The sequence below is a fragment of the Lacerta agilis genome, chromosome 15, assembly GCF_009819535.1.
Source record: "Lacerta agilis isolate rLacAgi1 chromosome 15, rLacAgi1.pri, whole genome shotgun sequence".
NCBI classification, from domain to species: domain Eukaryota; kingdom Metazoa; phylum Chordata; class Lepidosauria; order Squamata; family Lacertidae; genus Lacerta; species Lacerta agilis.
In genome coordinates this window covers 9,091,986-9,117,231 of record NC_046326.1, presented here as the reverse complement: position 1 = coordinate 9,117,231, position 25,246 = coordinate 9,091,986, and the positions used below count along the sequence as shown (strand labels likewise).

General features: G+C 46.5%; 2 protein-coding genes and 1 non-coding gene across 4 annotated transcripts; 2 read left to right on the top strand and 1 right to left on the bottom strand.

Moving 5' to 3' along the window:
- The first annotated feature begins 865 nt into the window (after positions 1-865).
- Positions 866-14,015, top strand: MAK16 (MAK16 homolog). The gene is made up of 10 exons (XM_033171714.1): positions 866-983; positions 3,818-3,867; positions 5,188-5,297; positions 6,046-6,110; positions 8,637-8,788; positions 9,162-9,216; positions 10,774-10,848; positions 11,815-11,925; positions 12,829-12,885; positions 13,802-14,015. Exons 1-10 carry the CDS (start codon positions 969-971, stop codon positions 13,997-13,999), a joined length of 888 nt encoding a protein of 295 aa, XP_033027605.1. The 5' UTR covers positions 866-968; the 3' UTR covers positions 14,000-14,015.
- A 327-nt stretch (positions 14,016-14,342) lies between these two features.
- TTI2 (TELO2 interacting protein 2) lies at positions 14,343-22,995 on the bottom strand. Of its 2 annotated transcripts, XM_033171712.1 has the most exons (7): positions 22,332-22,995; positions 20,901-21,087; positions 19,760-19,852; positions 16,537-16,724; positions 16,306-16,449; positions 15,124-15,286; positions 14,344-14,575 (listed from the first exon to the last, which is right to left on the bottom strand). In XM_033171712.1, exons 1-7 carry the CDS (start codon positions 22,991-22,993, stop codon positions 14,474-14,476), a joined length of 1,539 nt encoding a protein of 512 aa, XP_033027603.1. In that variant the 5' UTR covers positions 22,994-22,995; the 3' UTR covers positions 14,344-14,473. The 2 variants fall into 2 exon arrangements, with proteins under 2 accessions (XP_033027604.1, XP_033027603.1); XM_033171713.1 differs by lacking the exon at positions 16,306-16,449 and having other exon boundaries at positions 14,343-14,575.
- A 1,040-nt stretch (positions 22,996-24,035) lies between these two features.
- On the top strand, positions 24,036-24,133 carry LOC117060443. Its single transcript, XR_004428001.1, has one exon. It is a non-coding gene; the product is annotated as a small nucleolar RNA U13 (small nucleolar RNA).
- The last annotated feature ends 1,113 nt before the right edge of the window (positions 24,134-25,246 follow it).

The window sequence follows — 25,246 nt, the reverse complement described above, 5'->3', positions numbered from 1 at the left end:
CAGGTTGTGCAGTCAGCTGGGGCCTGTAAAAAGCCAGGCCGAGAGCCACCTTAAGTTGAGGCTGCATAGGCCTTGTGGTGCATGTGATTCACATTCTATTCAGTTGAACCTCTGGTTACAAAGTTGACATTTTTTCAGCAATGCCCCCCTAGTGAGCCTTCTTTTGTTCACTTCTTTTTATTTCGAGGCAGTGCACACCTATGTTTGTGGAACTGCAAACCTTTCCAGTCATGTGTTATTCCAGTCATGCCTGCCCTAACCAGACTGATAAAGAGAAACGAACAGCTGAGCTTCCTGATTGGTTGCCACGCACGGAGAAGCTTCTCCCCTAGCTGCAATTCAGCCGATGCTGTGTCCCTTCCTCAGATTCAAACCCACCTCTTTTACGGCCTAGAGATACGAAATGAATAAAGAGTGACTCATCTCTTTATCTGGGCATGTCGTTTCCGGGTTCAAATAAGAAAAGCCACTGTTAAACTTCCAGAACTGGCCCAAATCCAGTGCGGAATTGCATGCAGAATCTTCACGCTCCGTATGCAGATACGTTACACTTTAAAAACGTAATGACAGCAAGGGAAAAAAAACCCACACATACTAAATTAGACCCGTGTTAGGGAGAGTAAGTACTTCTGCCTTGAACGACACTTTATGTGAGTGCGTGCGTGGGAAAAAAAACACCCAGGCTGCGCTATAACACTGTATTGATTTTTTTTTGCTCCGAGGAAGAGAGAGAAAAGGAAAACAAAGAGAAAGAGAAGCAAAAGTTATACTGAACCCGTAAGGAGACCCCGCGCATGGATCTTTCCCTAGGAGTCTACGGTCGAACATGCGCAGCTGCAGCCTCCTCCTCCTCCTCCGGGCAACTCCCACCGCCCAGCTCTCGCGAGGTCTCCGCGCGGCTCCTCCCCCTGAGCTCCGCTTGGAAGCCGTAGAGGGTCGCTGAGTCGCGTCTCCCTCGTGGCCGCAAGATGCACGCGGACGACGTGAGTCGGGGGGGCAAAACGGGTGGGTGGGGGTGGATGAGTGAGTAGGGGGCCAAGGGTGGCTCTTGTCCAAGGAGCCTCCTTTTTCTTTGAGGGGGAAGAACGTGTGAAGCGGGGACCCGCATTGCCGGGGTTGGACTGGATGACCTTTAGGGCTCCCTCCAACTCCATAGTTCTGATCGATCGATCGAATGAATTTATATACTGCTCTATACCTGGAGGTCTCAGGGCGGCTCACAGAATAAAATCAAAATACAAAACCACAAAATGCATAATCAAAATTAAAACAACCACCCAATATCCACCCTACCAGTTCTGTGATTCTGTGCCTCCCCGATCGTCTTCCCGTGTAGAATTTTGCACGTAGAAGGTTGCCTTTGAGCATGTCCAGAGCGCCATTCCTTCATTGCCGATTCCAGAAGTGTGTCTGTGTGTTTGTTTACGTATGAATCAGTTACAGTATAGAAAGCTCCCCTTACGTCAAATGGGAAGCTCGCAGTGTTTCTCTCCGGATGTTGTTGGGACTACAGCTCCCATCTTTCCTAGCTAGCAGGACCAGTGGTCCAGGATGATAGGAGTTGTGGTCCCAAGTTTGAGAAACGGCACCTGATCTTAGCTGACCGATGGTGGCTCTGGGACCTTTTCTGTAGATGTCAGGACTGAACCAGAGTCTGACTGAATGACCCCTGTCACAGAGGTATGTACTTTCCCCTACTGGGTGTGCTCACATGCATCACATTACAAGCGGGGCTGGGGAACCTGTGGCCCCCCAAAGATATGGTTGGTATTCCCAACTTACCTCTGCTCCAGCTAGCATGCCAGTGGTCAGGAATAGTGGGAGTTGTAGCATGCCAACATCTGGAGCCCCCCCCCCAGGCCCCCATCCGTGCATTGAAAGCTCAGTCGCTGCTGGGAAGGACCTCTGCTTGAGATGCTGGAGAGTTGCTGCAGGGCAGCTAAGATCAGCCATCTATTTCAGCTAATGTTGTTGACTGTAGTAGTAACAACAACAACAGCAGCAGCAACAATAATTTATTTGTACCCCGCCCATCTGGCTGGGTTTCTGACTGTGCCTTTCCCAACCCTCCTGTTGTGGTCCCTTTAATAAGACCAGGGCCCACGTCCAGCTTTCAAGCTTCTCACAGGCTTCCATATTAGTGAGGAATCAGTAATAATTTGATAAAATGACAAAAAGGTGAAATTAGAGCAAGGCGTTTGCTATGTGTCCAAAATTATAGACATTTTGGAAGGGACTTTGAAGGCCGTCTAGCAGTCCAAAACCAGTGCTCAAATGCAGGATCTTCAATTTGGGTTGCAGGATCTTCAATTTGGGTTGTTTTCTCCGAGGGGGCCCTGCATGGAATATCAGCACTGAAAGTGTTCAAGGCCAAGGTGGTTCCGACAATTGCTTACGCGATTTCAGTCTGGGGGACTTTTGTTAAATTACCCGAATTAGAAGTAATACAAAATCTATTTCTAAGGAGATTACTGAAATCACCCAACTGTGTAAACAACACAGGGATAAGAATGGAACTTAATATCACATCCCTTGAAAATGCCCTTTGGAAACATATACTCTGCCACTGGGTATCGCTCTGGCATAATGTCTCAAATCTGTATTTGATACAGTGTATGTGGACCCATGTGGCACTGTGGGTTAAACCACAGAGTCTAGGGCTTGCTGATCAGAAGGTCGGCGGTTCGAATCCCTGCCACGGGGTGAGCTCCCGTTGCTCGGTCCCAGCTCCTGCCCACCTAGCAGTTCGAAAGCACATCAAAGTGCAAGTAGATAAATAGGGACCGCTCCAGCAGGAAGGTAAACGGCGTTTCTGTGCGCTGCTCTGGTTCGCCAGATGTGGCTTTGTTATGCTGGCCACATGACCTGGAAGCTGTCTGTGGACAAACGCTGGCTCCCTTGGCCTATAGAGCGAGATGAGCGCCGCAACCCCAGAGTCGGACACGACTAGACCTGATGGTCAGGGGCCCCTTTACCTTTACCTATGTGGAGGGATGATTTCCAAAGCCCATGGGTTAAGACACTGCAACTGAGAATTATGGCTATGGGACTCTCCCCATCAAATCTACTGGAGCAGGATCTAGCTTCAGCCAAAAGAACAGTAATTTATAAACTAGATGAGATAGATTTGCAGCAGAAGATGGCACTGGGTAATGGCACTTGTTCCCCCTTAAACCATGGCTTATTACCCTTGCAAAAACTCCCCCAGTACTTGGATTCTCTTTCGGTAGCAGCCCACAGATATGCCTTTATAAAGGCAAGATTCAACGTCTTCCCTTCCAGTGTAATGGAAAATAGAATCTCTAATGGACAGATATCTCTTTTATGTGATTGTAACTGTGGATCACCTGAATCGCTGCACCACATACTCCTTAGCTGTCCTCATTATTCCTTGCTCAGGGGATGCACGGGTGATGCCAAAGAAACCAAACTGAGATTTCTACTGAACGACGAAGATCCATCTAGATCACACACTGTTGCCAAATACTTGAACAGAGTCTTAGCTCTAAAGAAGAAAAAAGGGCTCTGATATGGTCAGAAGAACCCCGCTAATCCAGGAGCCAAAATGCGAAAATAGATAGTCGGACAGTCTGTGCTTTTGTTTAGTAACGAGCAGAGGGTTTCAGCCTCTGGCGAAGGTTTTAAATATTATAGGTTGTTTTGGAATTGTATTTTTATGTGTTGGGCCAATGGCCGTAAATAAAACTTACTACATATCGGACAAAGACGGTTGACCTGCCTCTGGTAAATGTACCGGTATGTTTCGGAGCAGGATGGCCTTGGGAGAATTACTAACAAAACTTTCTCTCTTTGTTAGGTTGTCTGGGACACTCTTGGCAATAGACAGTTCTGCTCATTTAAGATCAAGTAAGTATTCCACTCCCTTTCCTCTACCTCTTGTCGGATTTAAGGGCTGCAGGATGCGCTGGCTATTCTAGTACTGCCCGGGCTGGGTAAATTTGGAACCAACGTAAATAGTGATTTAAATTGAGCTTCCCCCTGCCTCATTTGTATCTTTCCTGAACAAGCATGCATAACGTCTGAATATGTAGGTACGCTTAAAAAAAGTGTTGGATAAGATTTAGATCATAGGAAGGCAATATGGTAGTTTCTGGAAGTTGTGGGCTACAGCTTCTATCATTCCCGATAATTGGACCTGCTGTTCTGGGGCTTATGGGAGTTGGAGCCCACACCCTCTGAAGAAGGCTATGTTATCTGGTGGCCTCCTGGCCAGTGGTCAAGGAGGATAGGAGTTGTAATCCAGCAACATCTGGAGGGCTGCAGGCTCCCTACCCCTGATTTAAGAGGACTGCACCACATCAATTGCTGGATGTTCAAACCAACCTTTTGCTTGCCTTTTCCATGCCCCCCCCAGCCTCCTTGGGGCATGGCCAGGTTGCTGCTGAGGACCCCAGGCCAACAATGCACAATGCCATTGTTAAAACATTGCGCTGGCTGCCCATCTACTACTGAGCCAGGTTCATGGTCCTTCCATTAGTTTTTCAAAGCCCTGAATAACTTAGGTCCAGGGTAACTTAGGGATGGCCTGAGACCTTATATCCTTGTTCAGTCACTGCAGTTGTCTGCAGGAGCACCATTGGCCATCCCCCAAGCTGTTGAGGCACATCTGACAGCAACAAGAAACGGAGCCTTTAGTGCCATTGGCTTGGTCCGGTGGAATACACAATTGAGAAGACATCTTTCTGTTTAATAGATGGCCACTGTTTTATTTTATTTTTTAATGTAGGTTCGATTCTACATAGATATTCTTGTTGCAAACCGCTTTGATATTTTTTAATGACATTGTGGTATATAAATATGTATATATTTATAAATATATAATAAATGGCACGTGCCAGCTTGCGTTGCATATGGGAATTAAGGGAATACATAGGGGGTATCCAAAATCCAAAATATTTTTTTGCCTGTGGTTTGAATGTTTACCAGCCCTCCAGATGCTGTGCTTGCTGGGGCTGGTGAGAGTTGGAAGTCCAAAACATATCTGGGGGGCACCAGGTTGGGGAAGGCTGTCCCTAAGACATGTGACTTTAAACCACCCTGTGCCCATGAAGGTCAGCTTAATTCTTCCGGTTCTGTAGGGACATTCCGTAGTTTGGATTAGAATTAATGTTCTAGGTAATGCAAGGTATGGAAATGAATGTTTCATTCCAAGTCTTTTCCTTGTAGGACGAAAACACAGAGCTTTTGCCGGAATGAATTTAATATAACAGGCTTGTGCAACCGCTCCTCCTGCCCCTTGGCAAACAGCCAGTATGCTACCATTAAGGAAGAGAAAGGTGAGGCTCCTTGCTTTGTTTTCCTCAATGTTGTACCTAGTGCTCATCTTTCGTGGATAGCTCAGTTGGCTAGAGTGCGGTGCTGATAATACCAAGATTGCAGGTTTGATCCCCGGAAGGAGCAGCGGCATATTCCTGCCTTGCAGGGGTTGGACTAAATGATCCTGAGGACCCTTTCCAACTCTGTGATTCTAGTGGTCTCATAGGTCTTTGACCTCGTTAAGGCCCCTAGAGGGAAGGCAACAGTGCTGCTTGGCTTAAATTTGTGGAAGTGCCTTTCAAACAATGTGCAGAAGCCGTCAAGAGTTATAAGCACCACCCAAAGGTTAAATGCTGTGAATATTATGCACCGGTAGGAATCATTTGTGACAAATCTTCATGCATCCGATGTGCCACACAATATCGGGGCGGTTAAAAGAAAAGATGAAAGAGCTCTAGCTTAAAATCAGAGATGAAGGGTTTGCAATGGCAGTACCATTTCCATGCTTGTCTGGTCCCCGTTTATCCAAACTCTTGCATCAAACCATCTTGTGCCTGCTCTGGAGTTCTTAGTAGATTTTGGGAGAAGGCTGCCCGCTAAGGAGACCTGCTCTTCAGCTAGAAGTCTTGTGCTCCAGTAATTTCTGAGCATTTACCTTGCATGGTGTGAGCTGTGGTTGTATTGTGGCCCGCATCCTGCATCTCGTAAACCAAGGCTGCAGCAGACCTCGTGGTGACTATGGATAAGCTGCTTTTGTTCCATTTTTAGGGCAGTGTTACCTCTATATGAAGACCATCGAACGTGCTGCGTTCCCCAATCGGCTGTGGGAAAGGGTAAGTCCTCTTTCCAGTCCTCCTAGGGCGGTGTGGGTCTGATCTGCTTGTTTTTTAACTTTACGTCTTGGGTTAGTGATGACGCGGGGGGGGGGTTGTTCAAAGAGTGATCAGACTTAAAACAATGGATGTGTTACAGCTTGTAGGAGAGGCTGCGATTTCTCTCTGGCGTTGCTACTTACACATTCTGAGTTTGATTGCACAGATAGCCCTCATTTCTTAGAAATAGCTGTGAATTTAATTGCAGGTAGGTAGCCGTGTTGGTCTGCCATAGTCAAAACAAAACAAAATAAAAAATTCCTTCCAGTAGCACCTTAGAGACCAACTAAGTTTGTTCTTGGTATGAGCTTTTCGTGTATCTGAAGAAGTGTGCATGCACACGAAAGCTCATACCAAGAACAAACTTAGTTGGTCTCTAAGGTGCTACTGGAAGGAATTTCTTATTTTATTTTGTTGTGAATTTAATGACTTTGTTTTTTTTTAAAAAAAAGTTTTTTATTATTTTCCAATAAAACAAAGTAAAAAACAACATTACACAAACATAAACACAATAAAAACACAATACATAATAAACATTAAGCAAAATAAAAATAACAAACAAAGAAAAATCACATACAAACCTTACTCAACACCTATCTTTGTTTTTCCTCTTGTTTTTAACTTCAGGGGACTTCCCCTGTTCCCTCCACTGCCTTTAAAATCATATATATTCTTTAGGTAACTTTGTCTCTTTTTCCATTGACCTTTACCAAATCTCTTAATAATCTTTTGATTTGCTTGATCCAATATAAATCATAACTTATATTCTATATCTTAAAATATTCTTATACCATTAAATCATTCATATTCCAAATTTCTTCTTAAACAATTTTATCTTACATTAACCTGCTAAAGCCAATTCTTCTAGTTGATTCTGCTCAAATACTCAAACATTCAATTTTACACATTTAAATAAATAGTCCTTAAATTTCTTCCAATCTTGCGACACCGTCTCCTCCCTCTGGTCTCGGATTCTAGCGGTCAGTTCAGCGAGTTCCATATAGTCCATTAACTTCATCTGCCATTCTTCCACTGTTGGGATCTCTTCACCCTTCCAGGTTCTTGCCAATAAAATTCTAGCAGCTGTTGTGGCATACATGAAAAATACTCTATCCTGACTGGGAATCTCTTCATTGGTCATGCTCAAAAGGAATGCCTCTGGTTTCTTGCTAAAGGTAATTTTCATTACCTTCTTTAACTCGTTATAAATCTTATCCCAGAAAGCATTTACCCCAGGACATGACCACCACATATCATGTCCTGGGGTAAATGCTTTCTGGGATAAGATTTATAACGAGTTAAAGAAGGTAATGAAAATTACCTTTAGCAAGAAACCAGAGGCATTCCTTTTGAGCATGACCAATGAATTTAATGACTTTGAAAGAGGATCGAGATGAATTTTAATGGAGAATAAGGCTATTGGTGTCTACTAGATACAACATCTATGTTCAGCCTGTACCTTCAAGGGCGCTGTGCCTCTGTACACTCTTTCCTGATAATCACAACTGGGGAGTGTGCTGTTTCACTCAGGCCTTGCTTGTTGACTTGTTTATTTATACAAATATTTATATATCACTAAGTCATTTTAAAAAAATCAAAGTGGTTCACAGCAACTAAAAACCATATAAAGAAGTTAAAATCAGGAAACACTTGTGGAAAGACATTTCATTAAATGCCTGCATAAGCCTGATGGAAAAAGTTTACAGCAGGTGTTTAAAAGTTGAAATGGAAGACACCTCCTCCCCTTAGGAATCTGTTTGGCCTCTGTGAAAAATGGGTTCTTGACTAGCTGGGCCTTTGGTCTGATGGTTCTTGCGACTAGTGGGTTAAGTCTAACCTTCAAAAATATTACAGTCTTTCTGCAGAACTTAAGCAAGCAATTTGAAGTAAGAACTGGTCTCTAATCTGTATGCCCCTAGTCAAGAAAGGACATCTTAAGCCAGAATTGAAACTGAAGTTTTTTCAGGGCAAAGTCTGTTTCTCTCTACTTTGCACTGATGGGTCTCTGAGAATATAGGAAGCTGCCTTATGCTAGGTCAGACTGTTTGTCCATCAAGCTCAGCATTGTCCATCAAGCTCAACAGTTTTTATCCAAGAGCTAGGGCCTATAACTATTTTAAATGCTGTAACCAAATAATATGATCTTGTGGAATCGTGATGGATGGTATGTATGTGTATGTGTGGTTGTAAATGTATAAATGCGTATATGTGGCTGTAAATGTGGGATGGCATTCAATTTCGTTGTGCTATGTACAATGACAATAAAGTATCTATCTATCTATCTATCTATCTATCTATCTATCTATCTATCTATCTACTCTGACTGGAAGCAGCTCTCCAGGCAATTCAGCTTTCCCTAATACAGGGTGGCAAAAACCCGAGAGGACTTCACAGAGCTCCGAAAGGATCTCTCTGAACAAGGTGAATGGAAAAACAATGGCAAATGAGGACCCACCGCAGACTTCTCCCCTTCCTAATTTTTGGCAGGTCCGGCTGAGCAAGAACTATGAGAAAGCGCTGGAGGAGATTGACGAGAACCTGATCTATTGGCCCCGCTTCATCCGGCACAAGTGCAAGCAGCGCTTCACCAAGATCACCCAGTACCTGATCCGAATCCGCAAGCTGACTCTCAAGAGACAGTAAGTCATGGGGCTCGGCTTTTCCTGAGTTTTGTTGTCCCATGCAGACTCATGCCAACCAGCCGGGAACAATGGCCACAGTGATATCAAATCCAGCATATCTGTCATTGGGCAGTTTGCCAATTGCCAAAGTCCACAACAGTCACATTTGACTTCAAAAAAGAGACAACTTCCCTAAAATGAAGGGGGGGGAGAAGTTGAAAGGGATAATTGGGAGAGTTGGGTGTCCCCAGAATGCTCAGGGGGGTCGTAATAGAAGCTCAGCTAGAAGAACATTTTTTAAAGCCCTAGAAATTGGCGTCTTTTTTCTTAGTTGCTTGTTGACAGTTGCTTTTGCAGAACCACTTCACTAACTTCATCTTCGCCTTTGTAGGAGGAAGCTTGTCCCGTTGAGTAAAAAGATCGAAAGGCGTGAGAAGAGGCGAGAGGTAACGTACCTGTCTGTTGCCATGGTTCCTTATTGTTCGTCCGTGTATCTCTCATTCAGTCCAGAGGAAGCACGCAGGTCCTTGAGAGCCAGTGTGGTGTAGTGGTTAAGAGCGGTAGACTCGTTATCTGGGGAACCGGGTTCGTGTCTCCACTCCTCCACATGCAGCTGCTGGGTGACCTTGGGCTAGTCACACTTCTTTGAAGTCTCTCAGCCCCACTCACCTCACAGAGTGTTTGTTGTGGGGGAGGAAGGGAAAGGAGAATGTTAGCCGCTTTGAGACTCCTTCGGGTAGTGAAAAGCGGGATATCAAATCCAAACTCTTCTTCTGTAAGGTCTACTGTTTCTGCCTCCTCTAATACTCCAATCAGCACCAGGCAGCTATGTTTTGGAGCCGCCATTTCAACTTCCCACAATGCCCCCAGTAGAGCTTTGCTCACCAGCTGCATCTCCCCGATCTCGTTGCCTTACATGGAAATTTAAGAAGCTGCCAAATACAGAGTCAGGCCATTGGTCTGTCTAGCTCAGTATTATCTGCATGGACTGGTAGCAGCTCTTGTGGGGCTTTAGGCAAGGGACATTCCTAGCCCTACCTGGAGATGCCAGAAATTGAACCTGGGACCTTCTGCATGGAAGGTAAATGCTGCATCAATGGGCATTTTTTAAGCAAGGCATTTATAACTGTTCGTCTACAATCCCAGGTGGAATCGGAGGGGGGAAAGCTCCTGCAGAGTCCTGCTTCCTGGTGAAGATGGGAGGAACTTACCTATTTCCTTTTTTTAAAATAAAGATTTTTTATTTTCTAATGTAGTAATGCAAAAAAAAGAAATACAAAACAACAACACAATACAAACAATAATGAAAATAAAAACCGATAACATCAAAACCTTATCATAAGTTCCATTACATCTTTTTTTTTACATTATCCTGGTGACCTCCTCACACCCTCTCCTTCTACGTACATTGTATCCCATCTGTAGTAATTCCCTAGCCTCATATTTCTAAACATTAAAAAATAGTATTAAACTTATTCTTCAATTTCTAATATAAACTGACTGTAGCCTATTACTTCCATCTGCTCCTTTCTTAAATCTTTATTTTTACATGGTTTCTTAAGTAATCCTTAAACTTCTTCCAATCCTTCTCCACCGCGTCGTCCCTCTGGTCTCGGATTTTCCCGGTCATTTCTGCGAGCTCCATGTAATCAATCATCTTCAACTGCCATTCTTCAACTGTCAGGATCACTTCTGTCTTCCAGTTCTTTGCTAATAAAATCCTTGCTGCGGTCGTGGCATACATTAAAATTACTCTATCTTTGACTGGGATTTCCTGGTTTACAAGGCCCAGTAAAAAGGCCTCTGGTTTTTTAATAAATGTGTTCTTCAACACCTTCTTTAGCTCATTATAAATCTTCTCTCAGAAGTCTTTTACCTATTTCCAAAAGGCACCCTCCTCTCCTCTTTCCCCCACCCACCTCCATCCATCATGAAAAAACTTCATGATAAATCCGCTGTTTCCTTCCTCCATATCAACTCATCCCTTTGTTTTTGTTGGCCAGGAAAAAGCTCTGGTTGCTGCTCAGCTGGACAATGCAATTGAGAAAGAATTGCTGGAGAGACTCAAGCAGGAAACGGTAAGATGCTGTGATGCAGTGCATGGAGTTTGTGCAGGGGTCAGCTAACCAGGTTGCTTCCCCAGGAGGCAGTGAAAGAAACGAAGCAGCACCCAGATACCTACCTAGGATCGCCTTGCTGTTAGCAGTAACTGACCTGTGGCACCTGGAGCAGCCTTTGCTAGCCTGGTTGCCTCCCCCCCCCCCCCGTGTTTTGAATGACAACTTTGGCTGTTGAGAGTTGTGGCTGGAGGGACAGAAGAGGATCGCGGGGCCCACTGAATGTCCTGATTCTGCACGATGCTCAGCAGATAGCCTACATTAGAGCCCTGTATAGCTGAGCCCAATTTTACAGTGTTCAGCCCTCAGATCATTTTTTTGAGCTCTGTAGCTCAGGGTAGGATTTCGGGGTGTGTGTGTGGGGGGGGAGAGAGAGAGTGAGTCCAGGGCCAGAATGAGCAGAGCCAACCCCCCCCCCCCCCGGCAAAACGTAGCACAGCTGGCTTACCAGATTTCCAAATAAGTATGCATGCTATCATCTTAACTGTACGACTGTTAAGTCCCATGTCTTAAAATTACCTAACCAATTGCATAGATTTATTGCAGCTGGAAAATGGCTGAAATGTGGATGGGGTGGGGGGTGGGACCACCCAAGCAGGAGTGAATCCGGCTACTCGTTGACATCATCCACTGACTTCAACTGATGGGAGCAGCTTGGGGGAAGTAGCCTTGTGAGCCAGAATTCACTTGTGGGATGGTGGTTCCTTACCCTTGGTTGGGTTAAGATCGTCCTTGGCAGAAGCCCCAAAGTTATGGAATGTGCTGACTAACTCTGCAGACTTTGAAAGGTTGACAAGAGTGTTCATTCCTATTTTGGTAGGCTGTTGTATGCAGAGTTGTCTGTGTCTTTGAATATGTGGCTTTTTTGTGCGCTTTTGGGGATCATCTATCTAATCATCCTTCCTCCTTAATGTGCTCCATCTTCAGTACGGTGATATCTATAACTTCCCCATCCATGCCTTCGACAAAGCTCTAGAACAGCAGGAAGCGGAGAGTGAGAGTGACTCGGATACAGAGAAGAAGGACGAGGAGGAAGAAGTAATGCTTTTGAAACTCTTTTCCCAGTGCAACTCTCCAGGGCTGGAGGGCAGGATCTGTGCAAATCTATATGCTCTGCACATTTATACTAAGGAGAGAATTGGGTCTGCGAGTTATTTCTGCCAAATGGCTTGCATTCTTGCCAAACAGCACTTATTACAACTTTCGCACAGTTCTCTGTTCCCTTCCCTAAGCTTTCCCTCTCCAGAAATAATGTCATGGATGGGATTTACAGGGGTGGCTAAATATTATTTGCCCGTGCGTTAAATGTTCATGTACTTGGGAGACTAGCCCAAGGCTCTGCATATGGGACATCACAATCCTTGCCAGAGCCTCGTCGCTTGCCAAGAAACCTCAGATATAGACCGGAATTGCCAAAGAAACCACAGCTGTTCACTTGGCTGTTATGCACTATGTATCAATTTGTGTTACAGCTGGGTAGCCGTGTTGGTCTGCCATAGTCGAAACAAAATAGGAAATTCTTTCCAATAGCACCTTAGAGACCAACTGAGTTCGTTCTTGGTATGAGCTTTCATGTGCATGCACACTTCTTCAGATACCTGAATAAGTGTGCATGCACACAAAAGCTCATACCAAGAACGAACTCAGTTGGTCTCTAAGGTGCTATCAATTTGTGCTTTGTCTCCTTCCAAGAATTGGATTTCCAAAAACCTTTGATTTCATTGATCAAGGACTTGGAACTGGGTGAAGGATCTTATCATGTAGACTGAAATTAGGAAAAGAGAAAAGTGTAGCCACGTGAGAAGGAACACTCCTCCTTCCCCTTGATCTGGCAGGAATGCTGTAATTGCATCCTGCATTGCAAATCCTGCATGGGGGTGGGGGCATTTGACCTAGAGTAAGGCCCCTTCCAACTCGTGTTCTGCTATGTTCTGCCTGTAGGACTCGAACAAGAGAGAATTTGTGGAGGTAGATGAGAGTGACCTCAGTGACTTTGAGGTAAGTGCAGCCTGTCAAAAACTGTTTATGAAAATTTAAGAGCTTCTTACGTTTCATTTGTTCTACTGGAACACGCTTTTTGCTATTTACTCTGGCCTGCCTCCCCTTCCTTTGTGTCAAATTCAAGTGCTGTGCACACTGATGGTGCTGTAAAATCATGCTGGAATCTGGAGGTGGGAGAGGAGAAGGTGTGTGATGAGATTATTCCATTCCTATCAAGGGATCCTCCCTGAACATAATAGAGAGAAACTGGGTCTTTGGCTTTAAGCCCCAGCAGAGTGCTGTGCTGCTCCTGACCAGCATTTGTTTCAGCAGAACCTATCCTGTAACCCTTTGCTGGTCCCTCCCAATATTTTCTGCTCTGCTTAACTCGTGTACTTGCTACACACAATGCACACACCTCCCTCAAAGCAGGGCTGGGAATCAATATTGAAAGTACGACGAGAATAACTACACATCGGGCAGAACAAATTGCCAATGGGGTGTCGTGGTTAGAATGTCACGACTAGGAGCTGGGAGACCAGGGTTCAAATCCCCACTTGGCTGCGAAGCTCACTGGGTGACCTTGGAGTCAGTCACTGCCGTTCAGCATCACCTTCCTCACAGGGTTGTTGTGTGGATTGCAGAAGGGGAGAACTATGCGTGGCACCTTGAGCTCCTTGGAGGAGAAGGTGGGCTATAAATGAAATGTATATATGATAAAACAAATAAAAGTTGCATGTAATACAGGCTCAGGGAGGGCAGCGATGCTCAGAACACACCAAGCAGTTTCACACAACTTCTACACCAGGCTTAATTATATATACTTCTATCATATTTCATTTTACTCACATTTTCTGTTAAAGCCGATAGCCTCCAAATACTTGCTAAGGCAGCGGCACTATTATGCCTAATGCACCTTTTTTTCTCTGCCAAGGATATGGATAAACTGGCAACGAGCAGTGAGGAGGACGAGGAGGAGGCTACATCCAGCGAGGAGGACGAGAAAGGCCAGCGGCCCACGTCTAAGGGCAAAACTCCCTTGAAGGGGCCGGCAGTCAGGAAAAAACGAGCTTATGTTGAAATAGAGTATGAGCAGGAGACAGAACCGCTGTCTAAATCGAAAGCAACGTGATTCCTCCCAGTTTTTGTGTCTGGGGGCAGATCTGAAAAATGGGACTGAATGAACTAGCTGGTGGGATGTTTCTCTGCAAAGGGAGACTCAAGATCATACAGGAAAAGTTCCAGCTGCTTGAAGACCTAGTGAGCTGGCATTCCCAGATGCTGCGGGGTATATTTTTGCATATTGACAATTTAAAACTTCATCTATTTTTAAGGCTACCCAACTTAAGATGGTTAAATATTTGTGTATGTCTATTAATTTGTGAGCTGCATTGAAGGGATTTTTTTTTGGGGGGGGTGGAGTGGGAGGTATAAAAAGAGGCATATAAATATGAATCAGAACAAACCTGTCATTGCCTTTTTTTTTTTACTTAATGCCCTGCTTTCTCCAATATTACAGTTTATGTATAGCATGAGAGTCTTAAAAGCTAGGAATGTTCTTCCTTACAACTTTGAATACAGTGAATATAAGCCTCCCCACTTGAGCTCAGGGAGGGATGATACTTTCTACAGGCTCCTCCTTCACTTTTCTTAGGCATTTCTTGAGGGTCTCATCTTGACAGCTGCGTCGGACTCCTTCTAGTAGGACCTGAATATTAGGGATGGGAAGAAATCAAATTAAATCGTGTTAGAAGTGGGCAGCAACAGCCTCTTACCTGCTCTATTTATGACACAAGAATCTCCCTTATTCCAAGTCAGACCATTGCTCAGTATTGTCCGGACAGGTGGGCAGCTTCTCTCCAGCATTTCAGGTGGCTTTCCCAGTCCTACCTGGAGATGCCAGACTGATTTTAGGATGTTCTGAATGCAATGCACCTATGAGGTTGTTTTCTGTGCACGGCACGGTGTACTTCCTTGATGGAGCTACTTTTAGCATTAAAATCCAGGAGGGGTGGTCTCATCAATTGGGAGTACGACAAGAGTATTAATTAGCATGCCCATTTGAGAAAAAGGACTGCACTTAATTTATTTCTTGTGGACACATGCGTGCTGACAAGCTACTGATCTGTGGTGACTGCCAGACATACGCAACACACCCAGAGGCTCTGCAGTTGTCTCTTGTTAAGAAGTAGAAGGCCTGCTTTTCCCTAAATCACAGGCCTGCTGGACCTTGGGCTCTCGCTTGGTCTTGCTTACCTTCACCTGTCCGTGAGAAGCGTGATCCAGTAAGATAAGGCACTCAGTGGCTTTCTGGAGTAACTCTGCTTTCACTGGTTCTGGTGTTAAGCTCCTGTCTGTAGCCACATCCAGCATCATTCTCAGCAACGCCTTGAGAAGGACAGCGAGGCGGCAGGACATTCTACAGCAAGGAGATGGCAAACTCAAGTCAGCCTGACTAGAAAGCTACTTCTGGAGCCAGCTGCATCCCAGGAGGAGGTGGCACTACAACTTCAGTGTAGCTGGTACAAGTAACAAACTTTAAGCAGAGCAAGATGTGGACTCCCAGCTCCCATCATCCCCGACAACTGGCCATGCTGGCTGTCCCAACAATATCTGGAGGGATATTCTTCAGGATCTTTAGCAGATCTTTCCAATCACCTGGTCCCTTTAACGAGTGATTGAACATGGGTCCTTTTGCATGCAAAACAGGTCATCCAGCTATGGTTCCTCCCAGAATAGGGAACAATGGGAACCTTCTGGAGCAGACTTTTGACAGGTGAAGGAGCTACAGGGGAAGGGGAAAGATGGGCAAATTGCTGCCAGAACTCTGCTCCTCTAAGCCACTTTATCTGGTGCATTTGGGAAAGGGAAAGAAAAATGGGACGAGGAAGTGCAGGAGCCTTACGTTGACCCTGCTCTCAGAAGAGAAGGTCCAGACTCCTGTCGAAAGCGATAGCAAGTTTGCTAATCCTGCCTTGTGACCTTGGACAAGAGGCAAACCTCTGTGATTGCCTTGAACTGAGCCTGTTGAGCCAAAGCTCTTGTATAACCAGGACAGTCCAAACACCACATGGACACCATAACAGCCTGGTGAATTTCAGCTAAGGCTCACTGGGATTAGGCCCCCATAACCATTTCAAAAGCCTGTGGCGGGTTCAGGAACCAGAAGTTCTCATTTCCTACTAGCTATGTATTTGTATTTAGGCAGGGAGAAGTGTTTACTGCTTACACTCAAGTTTTTGGCTTCACACTCGGGTCAGAAGCAGCACCTCCAAAGTAGTGGGACTAGTTTCCACGCTGCCAACCCACCTGTGAGAAGTATGCTTCTTGACCGTAACGGTGGCGACAGGTTTCTTGGTTGGTTTTTTAAAGCAAGATCAAAAATGCACCTCTACAAATAGACAGCTACTGCCCAGTGCTTAGGGCTTATCAAAGTACCTGGGCCAGGCATGCTGTATGGTGTGTTTCAAGGTTTCTAATGTTGCCAATCTAGCCGTTTCGTCGGGACCATCGGAGACCTCCAGGTATCCCACAATCACCCGCTGCAACCTCTTCAGATGACGGGCTATCTGAATGCCGAGCCTCTCAAAAGACAAACAGAGGATTATAAACCTCTGCACAAAGAGGGAGGCTTATTTGCTTACAGGGTTCGCCATTAAAACCACTCACCTCTCCACAAAGGCAGGCAGGTTCCTGGCGTACACCCTCCGTAAGGGGAGCCGGTGCTCCGATTCCATGTGGGTCAGGACCAGCTGGAGCACCTCATTGGAAGGTGCGACAAGCTGGGGGTTGTGGGGCAGCCGCTGTGGGGCCTTCTCCAGGATGGGAAGCAAGTCTAGCAAGCACAGCAACACAACCTGTAAAGAGTAACGGGATGGGTTTAGAGCAGGCATGTCCAACAGGTAGATCGTGATCTACTGGTAGATCACTGGACATCTGCAGTAGATCACTGGTAGATCATTGGCTCCCCCCAAAGAAGCTGAAGAACTGTGGCTCCCCTAAAGAAAGCTCAACATTTTACCTCCTCCCTGAAAAAAAAACTCAACAACTTTGACATGAACCCCCAAAATGGGCCTTTCTCTTTCCTAAAAAAAAGCAGCTCAACAACTTTGATCACTGTCAATGAGTAGATCGCAGTCTCTTGGGAGTTGGTCACCCGTGGTTTAGAGAAAAAGCAAGTAACATCTGAAACTGAATTCTGGAAGATTGAGGACAGGCAAACTAAAGCACTTCTTCACACAGTGCTTAAACTACAGAATTTGTTCCCACAAGAGGCAGTAATGGCTTTCAAAAAAAAAAAAAAAAGATTAGACAAATTATCAAAGATGATAAGGTTGTCAGTTGCTTCTAACCTTGATGTTTATGTTGAACTGCAGGTCAGTGTAGAGCCCACACACTGAGCTTGGTGGACCAATGGCTTGACATGCCATCCGAGGATGTGGACAGGCTGCTTGGACGAGTGAAACCAACCACCTGTCTCTTTGATCCTTGCCCATCCTGGCTTATAAAAGCTAGCCGGGAGGGGCTGGGCGATGGGCTGCGCGGGGTGGTGAATGCTTCCCTCTGTGAGGGAGCCTTCCCAGCCCCGCTGAAAGAGGCGGTCATTAAACCGCTTCTTAAAAAAACATCTTTAGACCCGGCCGATATGGCCAACTATCGCCCAGTCTCAAATCTACCATTCTTGGGCAAGGTGATTGAGCGGGTGGTTGCTGAACAATTCCAGGCACGCCTGGAAGAAGCGGACCATTTGGATCCCTTCCAATCGGGATTCAGGCCTCACCATGGGACTGAAACCGCCTTGGTCGCGCTGGTCGATGATCTCCGGCGGGCTAGGGACAAAGGTGAGAGCTGTTTCCTAGTTCTGCTGGATCTCTCAGCGGCCTTTGACACCATCGACCATAACATCCTTCTGGACCGGCTAGAGGGGTTGGGAGCTGGAGGCACTGTTATACAGTGGTTCCGCTCCTTCCTCCTGGGCCGTGTTCAGAAAGTGGTGGTGGGGGATGAGTGTTCAGACCCCTGGGCTCTCACTTGTGGGGTGCCTCAGGGTTCTGTCCTCTCCCCCATGCTTTTTAATATCTATATGAAGCCGCTGGGAGAGATCATCAGGGGGTTTGGGCTGGGTGTTCATCAGTATGCGGATGATACCCAGCTCTACCTCTCTTTCAAATCAGAACCAGTGAAGGCCGTGAAGGTCCTGTGTGAGTGCCTGGAGGCGGTTGGAGGATGGAGGGCGGCTAACAGATTGAGGTTGAACCCTGACAAGACAGAAGTACTGTTTTTGGGGGACAGGAGGAGAGCAGGTGTGGAGGATTCCCTGGTACTGAGTGGGGTAACTGTGCCCCTGAAGGACCAGGTGCGCAGCCTGGGAGTCATTTTGGACTCACAGCTGTCCATGGAAGCGCAGGTTAATTCTGTATCCAGGGCAGCTGTCTACCAGCTCCACCTGGTACGCAGGCTGAGACCCTACCTGCCCGCGGACTGTCTCACCAGAGTGGTGCATGCTCTGGTTATCTCCCGCTTGGACTACTGCAATGCGCTCTATGTGGGGCTACCTTTGAAGGTGACCCGGAAACTGCAATTAATCCAAAATGCGGCAGCTAGACTGGTGACTGGGAGTGGCTGCTGGGACCACATAACACCGGTCCTGAGAGATCTGCATTGGCTCCCAGTACGTTTCCGAGCACAATTCAAAGTGTTGGTACTGACCTTTAAAGCCCTAAACGGCCTCAGTCCTGTATACCTGAAGGAGCGTCTCCACCCCCATCATTCAGCCCGGACACTGAGATCCAGCGCCGAGGGCCTTCTGTCGGTTCCCTCACTGCAAGAAGCAAAACTACAGGGAACCAGGCAGAGGGCCTTCTCGGTAGTGGCGCCCGCCCTGTGGAACGCCCTCCCATCACAGGTCAAGGAAATAAACAACTACCTGATATTCAGAAAAAACCTGAAGGCAGCCCTTTTTAGGGAAGTTTTTAATGTTTGATATTTTTGTATTTGATTTCTGTTGGAAGCCGCCCAGAGTGGCTGGGGAAATCCAGCCAGATGGGCGGAGTACAAATAATAAATATTATTATTATTATTATTATTATTATTATTATTATCAGCCAGCACGTTGTTTTGCTACTCGAACCTCAGCTTCAGTTGTGCATCCCCAAATGCCAAAATGGTGGTCTAAACACAGGTCTTGGTTTAGCAAGGATACATACTCCCAGCCTGCTTGTTAACAGGGCAGCAGAAGAGAACAAATAAGCAGCCCCTACTGAGCCAGCACATGAGAAAATTGCTATGGCTGGTTCTTTTAAGCAAGTTCAGATTTGAACCAGTAGAAATTCCACCAGTAGAAATTGCCCCTTCAAAATGTTCTTTTAAGCAAGTTCAGATTTGAACCAGTAGAAATTCCACCAGTAGAAATTGCCCCTTCAAAATGTGATGCTAAGAAAGCATCAGGGAGAAACCAGATATTAATAGAGCACATGTGGGTTGTTACTTAGTGTTACAATTGGGTTAAACCTTTAATATCTCCCCTTGCTGTTTGGAAGGGCTAAAGGAAGCACAGGGTAGCAAATCAGACAGTCATCCATGCATGCCATCCTACCAATGTAAAATTTGCTTCCCCCAGCCTGCCAAACAGCTCTTGGGGAGGCTGGGGAAGCACAACTACATAGGAATATGAATGTGTGCATGAGTGTGTCAGCCCAGGCCCCCTGCCCAACACCACTCATATCTAGTGGCCTGTTGCCCTGCAATAGCCCACCCATTGCTGGATATGGCTCTCGGCCAAAAAGATTGCCACCCGCCACTGTAGAGTGTAAAGCATCTGTAATCTTGTATTTAGTCCACCACTTGAATAAATCCAGTAGAGTTAAAGAGGAAACACCAGTCTTTATATTACCTGCATGAGCCGGGCTTCCTTGCTATAAAGGTGGTTGAAAAGGGCATTGTACACAACCTGCACCCTGTTATACTGGCAGAGGTCAGCCGCTGGCTGCAAGGAAAGGAAATGACTGTTATCATCTGGCCAGCATTATGCAAAAGGAATTCCGTAAAAGGGACAAGGTTCACCCTTACTGTTAACAGGGGCGGTGGCACGACACAAGCTTTGATGGGACCTTTACAGTTCCCACTCAACAGGACAGCAAATGAGATGATGCCAATTAGTGGCAATGCAGTATAGACAATGAGAAGCTTGAAATAAGCAACAATAAGTAAGACCATGCTGTACTTGGAAACTTCTTGGGTTGTCCAGAAGATGCACTCAGGTCCTCCATGTGAGAACAGAATGATGGACTAGATGAGCCTTTGGCATTATCCAGTAGGTGTCGTCTTATGTCCGCATGGTGTCTGCTCTCATTTAAAACCAAATACAGCCGCATCGCCCAAATCCACCTTTCCTTCCCCCACAACTCCAACTACAAAGGTAGTGAGGATGCAACTGGACACTAGGCCCAGTATCAGTCTTTGATCCAAGGGTACCTATGTTAACAGCAATGATCTTTGTTGTTGTTCAGTCGCGGTCAACTCTTCGTGACCCCATGGACCAGAGCACGCCAGGCACCCGTATCCTCCACTGCCTCCCGCAGTTTGGCCAAACTCATGCCAGTCGCTTTGAGAACACTGTCCAACCATCTCATCTTCTGTCGTCCCCTTCTCCTTGTGCCCTCCATCTTTCCCAACATCAGGGTCTTTTCTAGGGAGTCTTCTCTTCTCATGAGGTGGCCAAAGTACTGGAGCCTCAACTTCTGGATCTGTCCTTCCAGTGAGCACTCAGGGCTGATTTCTTTAAGGATGGAAAGCAATGATCTAATGGCTGCCAATTCTCATGAATGCTGTTTCTGTTGTGGGGAAAATAATTAGTAAAATGGAGGTGGGGGTGTGTGAGGATTCGGCCCCTGCTAACACTCTCTCCTGTGGCTCTGAGGATGATTCCTTTCTCAGAGGTCAGACAAAGTCATAAAGGCACCCCCAACTTTTGCCTGGAGACTCTGATGGCCCTGTTCATGGCCCCCCAAATGCCTATGTATGTCTGTCCTTACCACATTTCGAATGATATGGTGTAGGCACTGCACTCCCAAGATTTTATTTTCCTCTCGGTAGTCGTCCGACAGCAGTAGCGACGGCGGCAGGACTTTCTCCAGGTGAGGGCCAAGCCAGGGCCTTGTGACGTGTTGGAGCGTGTAGGAGAAGACATGCTTTGTTGCTGGGCTGCGCTGCCATGTATCTCTGGAACAGAGGAAAAGGAAATCATTGCACATCTTGGGAGGTGTAATGGAGCCTAGGATCAAATTACAGATGGACTGCTGGTAGTGGTTAACAACGTAAACTTATACCAGATCCATCTTTCTGCCTTGCTAGCCCAGGGACTATCTACTCTAACTAGAGGTCTCAGGCCAGGAGAGGGCTTTCCCTGTCACCTGTGACCCACCCTTTTAACAAGGAGCCTGGGATTCAACACGGCATTTCTGCATGCAGTGCCTGTGCTCTTTCACTGAGGTGTGGTGCCTCCAATTCATAGATGTGTGCTAATTTCAGTCACATAGCACTAATTCAAAAGGTGGTGAAGGTAACAGTGATTTGGGGGGTGGCAGCCAGGGCTTTGGAAGATGCTTGTTTCAAGCCAGAGTTCTGTTGGGCACATCTAAATATTTCTCCCATAACTGGAAGCAGTTCAGAACTGCCCCCTCCCCAAATATGTCAGCCACAGTAGGGCAGGCAATTTACCCACCTTATTCAAGTCAAGAGTGAGAAACAAGACTGGCAAGCCTGCAATACCAGCTGCCACAAAGTGACTTTAGTGGTAACAGGCTTGATTTTCAGAGAAGCAGCCCCTTATTATGGTGAATGGAGTGAGAATAAGCCTTGCAAGCCGAAGGCCCCAGGTTCAATTTTTGGCATCTCCTGTTAAAAGGGTTAGGTACAAGCAAGTGATGGTATACGCTTGCTTCCTAGGTTCCTTGCAAGAGCAGCGTCAGACTCTTCACTTGCAGCAAGCTATGATAATGGCTGGAGAACTAGCTGCGAGGAAACATAGGAAACTGCCTTATACCATTGGTCCTTCTGCTCAATATTGTACTGTATATGCTGATGTTAGCTACCAGAGTTTCAGGCAGGGTTCTCTCCCAGCCCTACATGGAGAAGTCAGTGATTGAACTTGGGATCATGTGCATGCAAAGCAGCTGCTCTACCCTATGGCCCTTCCACAGAATTCCCACATTCAAGTCCCCAGTGGGATGAAATAACTGAAGAACATTCCACAGTTCTCACAAGCCACAGCTGTCCTTCTGCCTAAAACACCACATCCACAATACCTCACAGAAATTACACTGAATTTGGAACTTCGAAACAATCCTGAAAACCTTGTAACATTGTCACTGGTGGTGGTCCATATGAACTGTTTTGTCCCTATAAAAGGCCCCACAAATATAATTAGCCTCTGACAACCATCACTGGGCTTTCAGTTCACTTACTTGGTCAAGTCTGGTTTCAGGCACTGCATCACCACCGCCAACCACCCTGTTTCATCTTCACGTGCGCCTCTCAGGAACTCAGGTACTGACTGGCAGTCTGAAGCTCGAAGGAGACCATCCAGCAGCTCTTGAGCCATGCGCCGAGTTTTTGGTGTGGTCCACAACCTCTCTGCAACGTGTGTCACGGCAAAAAGATACAAGGGCCCTACCACTTGGCGCAAGACGGGACCAACCACCGCAGTACCAAGTCTCTCGAGGCCTTTAGCCGATTCCACTTTGGCCACGATGCCGATGAAACCCAGGCTGACATCTGCTGCTCGGCTGGCTACCGCAGCATAGGAGGGGTCACCACTGGGGAGCCCTCCTCCCTCTGGCTCCTGCTGGGGTGGCGCTGCATAGAGGCTCAGCGCAACTGCCAGGTCACGAAGCAGGGTGGGGGTGGCATTCGGGTGGCAGCACCCAAAGAGCCACTGGCAGTCCACAGCCTCCAAGATGGCCAGGAGGTCTCTGATCATGCCTGCCTTGGCATCACTGCTGGCTCCCCTGCTTGCAAAAAGCTGCAAGAATTGGGAGAGAACCTTCTCTGCCGGGGGGTACTCGAGGCACCCCTGGCCCTCTGGGATGGTACACTGTAGGGAATCTAGCAAAGGATGCTGCGCCATGGCTCTGGGTGGTGGCGGTGGTGGTGTAGGAGGACCAAAATCTTCTCCTCTCCTCTCCCCCCAGCAAACTGGTTCCTAGCCTCCCTGCATTTTTTGCAACCGTTGCTGAGAATGCAAGCTTTCCCCGGGAGTATTTAGCCTTCTCATAAGGCCTTTATAGCCCTTACTGGCACCTCTAGATATTTGAGCTCTAATACTCAGCCTGAGCTGGTATTAAACCGCGTCCTAGAGAGCAAAGGATTGGCCAAAGGGCTCTCACCACAGAGAGGCCACGGCCTAGAGCGGCCTCAACGAGGCCTCCCAGTGAATCGCAACCCAGCCAGCGGCGGATTTCCGTTTCAAACCGGAAGTTCAAGCGGAGACCCTAGAGATAGGAAACAGAACACGCGGTCGGCAAGCCACAGAAGCATTTCCGACGCAGAACTGCCTTTACCCTCTCACTCTTAACGACCGGTGCCAAGTAGTCATGCTTTCCACCACAATGGAAAGAGAGAGGGGGGGGAGGGTGTCTGCACGGAATATCATGGCTGCAGACGAACAAAATGGTGGCTTCCGTGTTGAACCGGAAGCTCAGCCTACGTGCCACTCTAGAAGTTAATCTCTATGAACATCTCGTCTTCCTCATGTAGCTTCGCCAATTTCTCCTTATTCTAATCCCACCCAGCCTACTTTACTTTATTCAGACTGCTTTGGCCACGAAACCGTAGCCCTCGGCGAATAAATGGGAGCCTTCTGTCGCCGGAAAGCACCGATGCTTTCCCACAGGTCGCAAACCAGTTTCCCGTAAAGTGAAAGGGGGCGGGAACGGATGGTGAATATATTAACATGCCTAATAAGCGTGCCCGGTCCTGGTGTTGCTGAGGGAAAATAACAAATCTAGGCTACGGACGGAGAGGGAAAGAAGTATCTCCTTTGATTTTTTCGTCAGGAGGAGACGTGTAGTGGCTAGGAAAGGCAAGAAATGGAGGTTTAGGAGCAAGGCCACCATAACGTTGAAGCCTGCGGTACCTAATGGTGGCGCAGGCTCGCAAGTTCTTTTACGATCCTTCAGGTTCTGCCATGTGATGAGTGGGTCATCATGCGCCTGCGTGAGATGTGCCGTCCCGAATTGTTACGACGGGGCACAGTACCCTTCTGATCTGAACCTCTTGTAAGAATTTTTTTTTCTTCAGTAATTGTGTTGCGAAACCAGGGTGTGACTTCCTATAGAAAGTAATAATGCAAAAAGGACTAAACTGCTCCATACTTTTATAAACAACCCCTAAAACAGCATTTTATTTACCATTGTTCTGTAGAATGAAAGCAATTATCACTGTACTGTACTATAAAATAAATAAGGTGGTATTGTAGATGATAAAAATTAAGATTATTATTTTTCTTACTTGCACTGATGAAAGTCATTATTTGGAGTGGGGCTTTTATCCATTGCTGCAGTCACACAATCAGTAGCTGAACTGGGTTCCACACAGTCACAAAAACAAATTAACCAAAAAAGCCTCAAAAACAAAACTGCAAAATAAATAGCAAAAACAAAAGTGCCAAATACAGTGGTACCTTGGTTCTCAAACTTAATCCGTTCCAGAAGTCCGTTTGACTTCTGAAATGTTCAGAAACCAAGGCATGGCTTCTGATTGGTGCAGGTGCCCTGGAAACAATACCCGACAGCAGCATCGGACGTTTGGTTCAAAAAAAAAACACATTTGAAAACTGGAACACTTCCAGGTTTTCTGGGTTTGGGAACCAAGGTGTTTGAGAACCAAGATACCACTGTAGTTCATTTAGGTAAAGGTCCAGTCGCAGACGACTCTGGGGTTGCAACGCTAATCTCGCTTTACTGGCTGAGGGAGCCGGCGTACAGCTTCCGGGTCATGTGGCCAGCATGACTAAGCCGCTTCTGGCTAACCAGAGCAGCACATGGAAACGCTGTTTGCCTTCCTGCCGGAGCGGTATCTATTTGTCTACTTGCACTTTGACGTGCTTTTGAACTGCTAGGTGGGCAGGAGCAGGGACCGAACAACGGGAGCTCACCCTGTTGCGGGGATTCGAACCGCCGACCTTCTGATCGACAAGCCCTAGGCTCTGTAGCAACTTTTTGTTTCGTGCTTGCAAAGCCAGCGGAACAATAAAATTTTGTTTTGTTGGTTGGAAAAGTTGGGTTTTGTTCATTGTGTATTGTAAATACTGAGTGGTTCTGTTTTTTTTGTCTAAAGAGAGAAGTTAAACTTTTGATCTGGGTAAGCGTGGGTGGCTTTC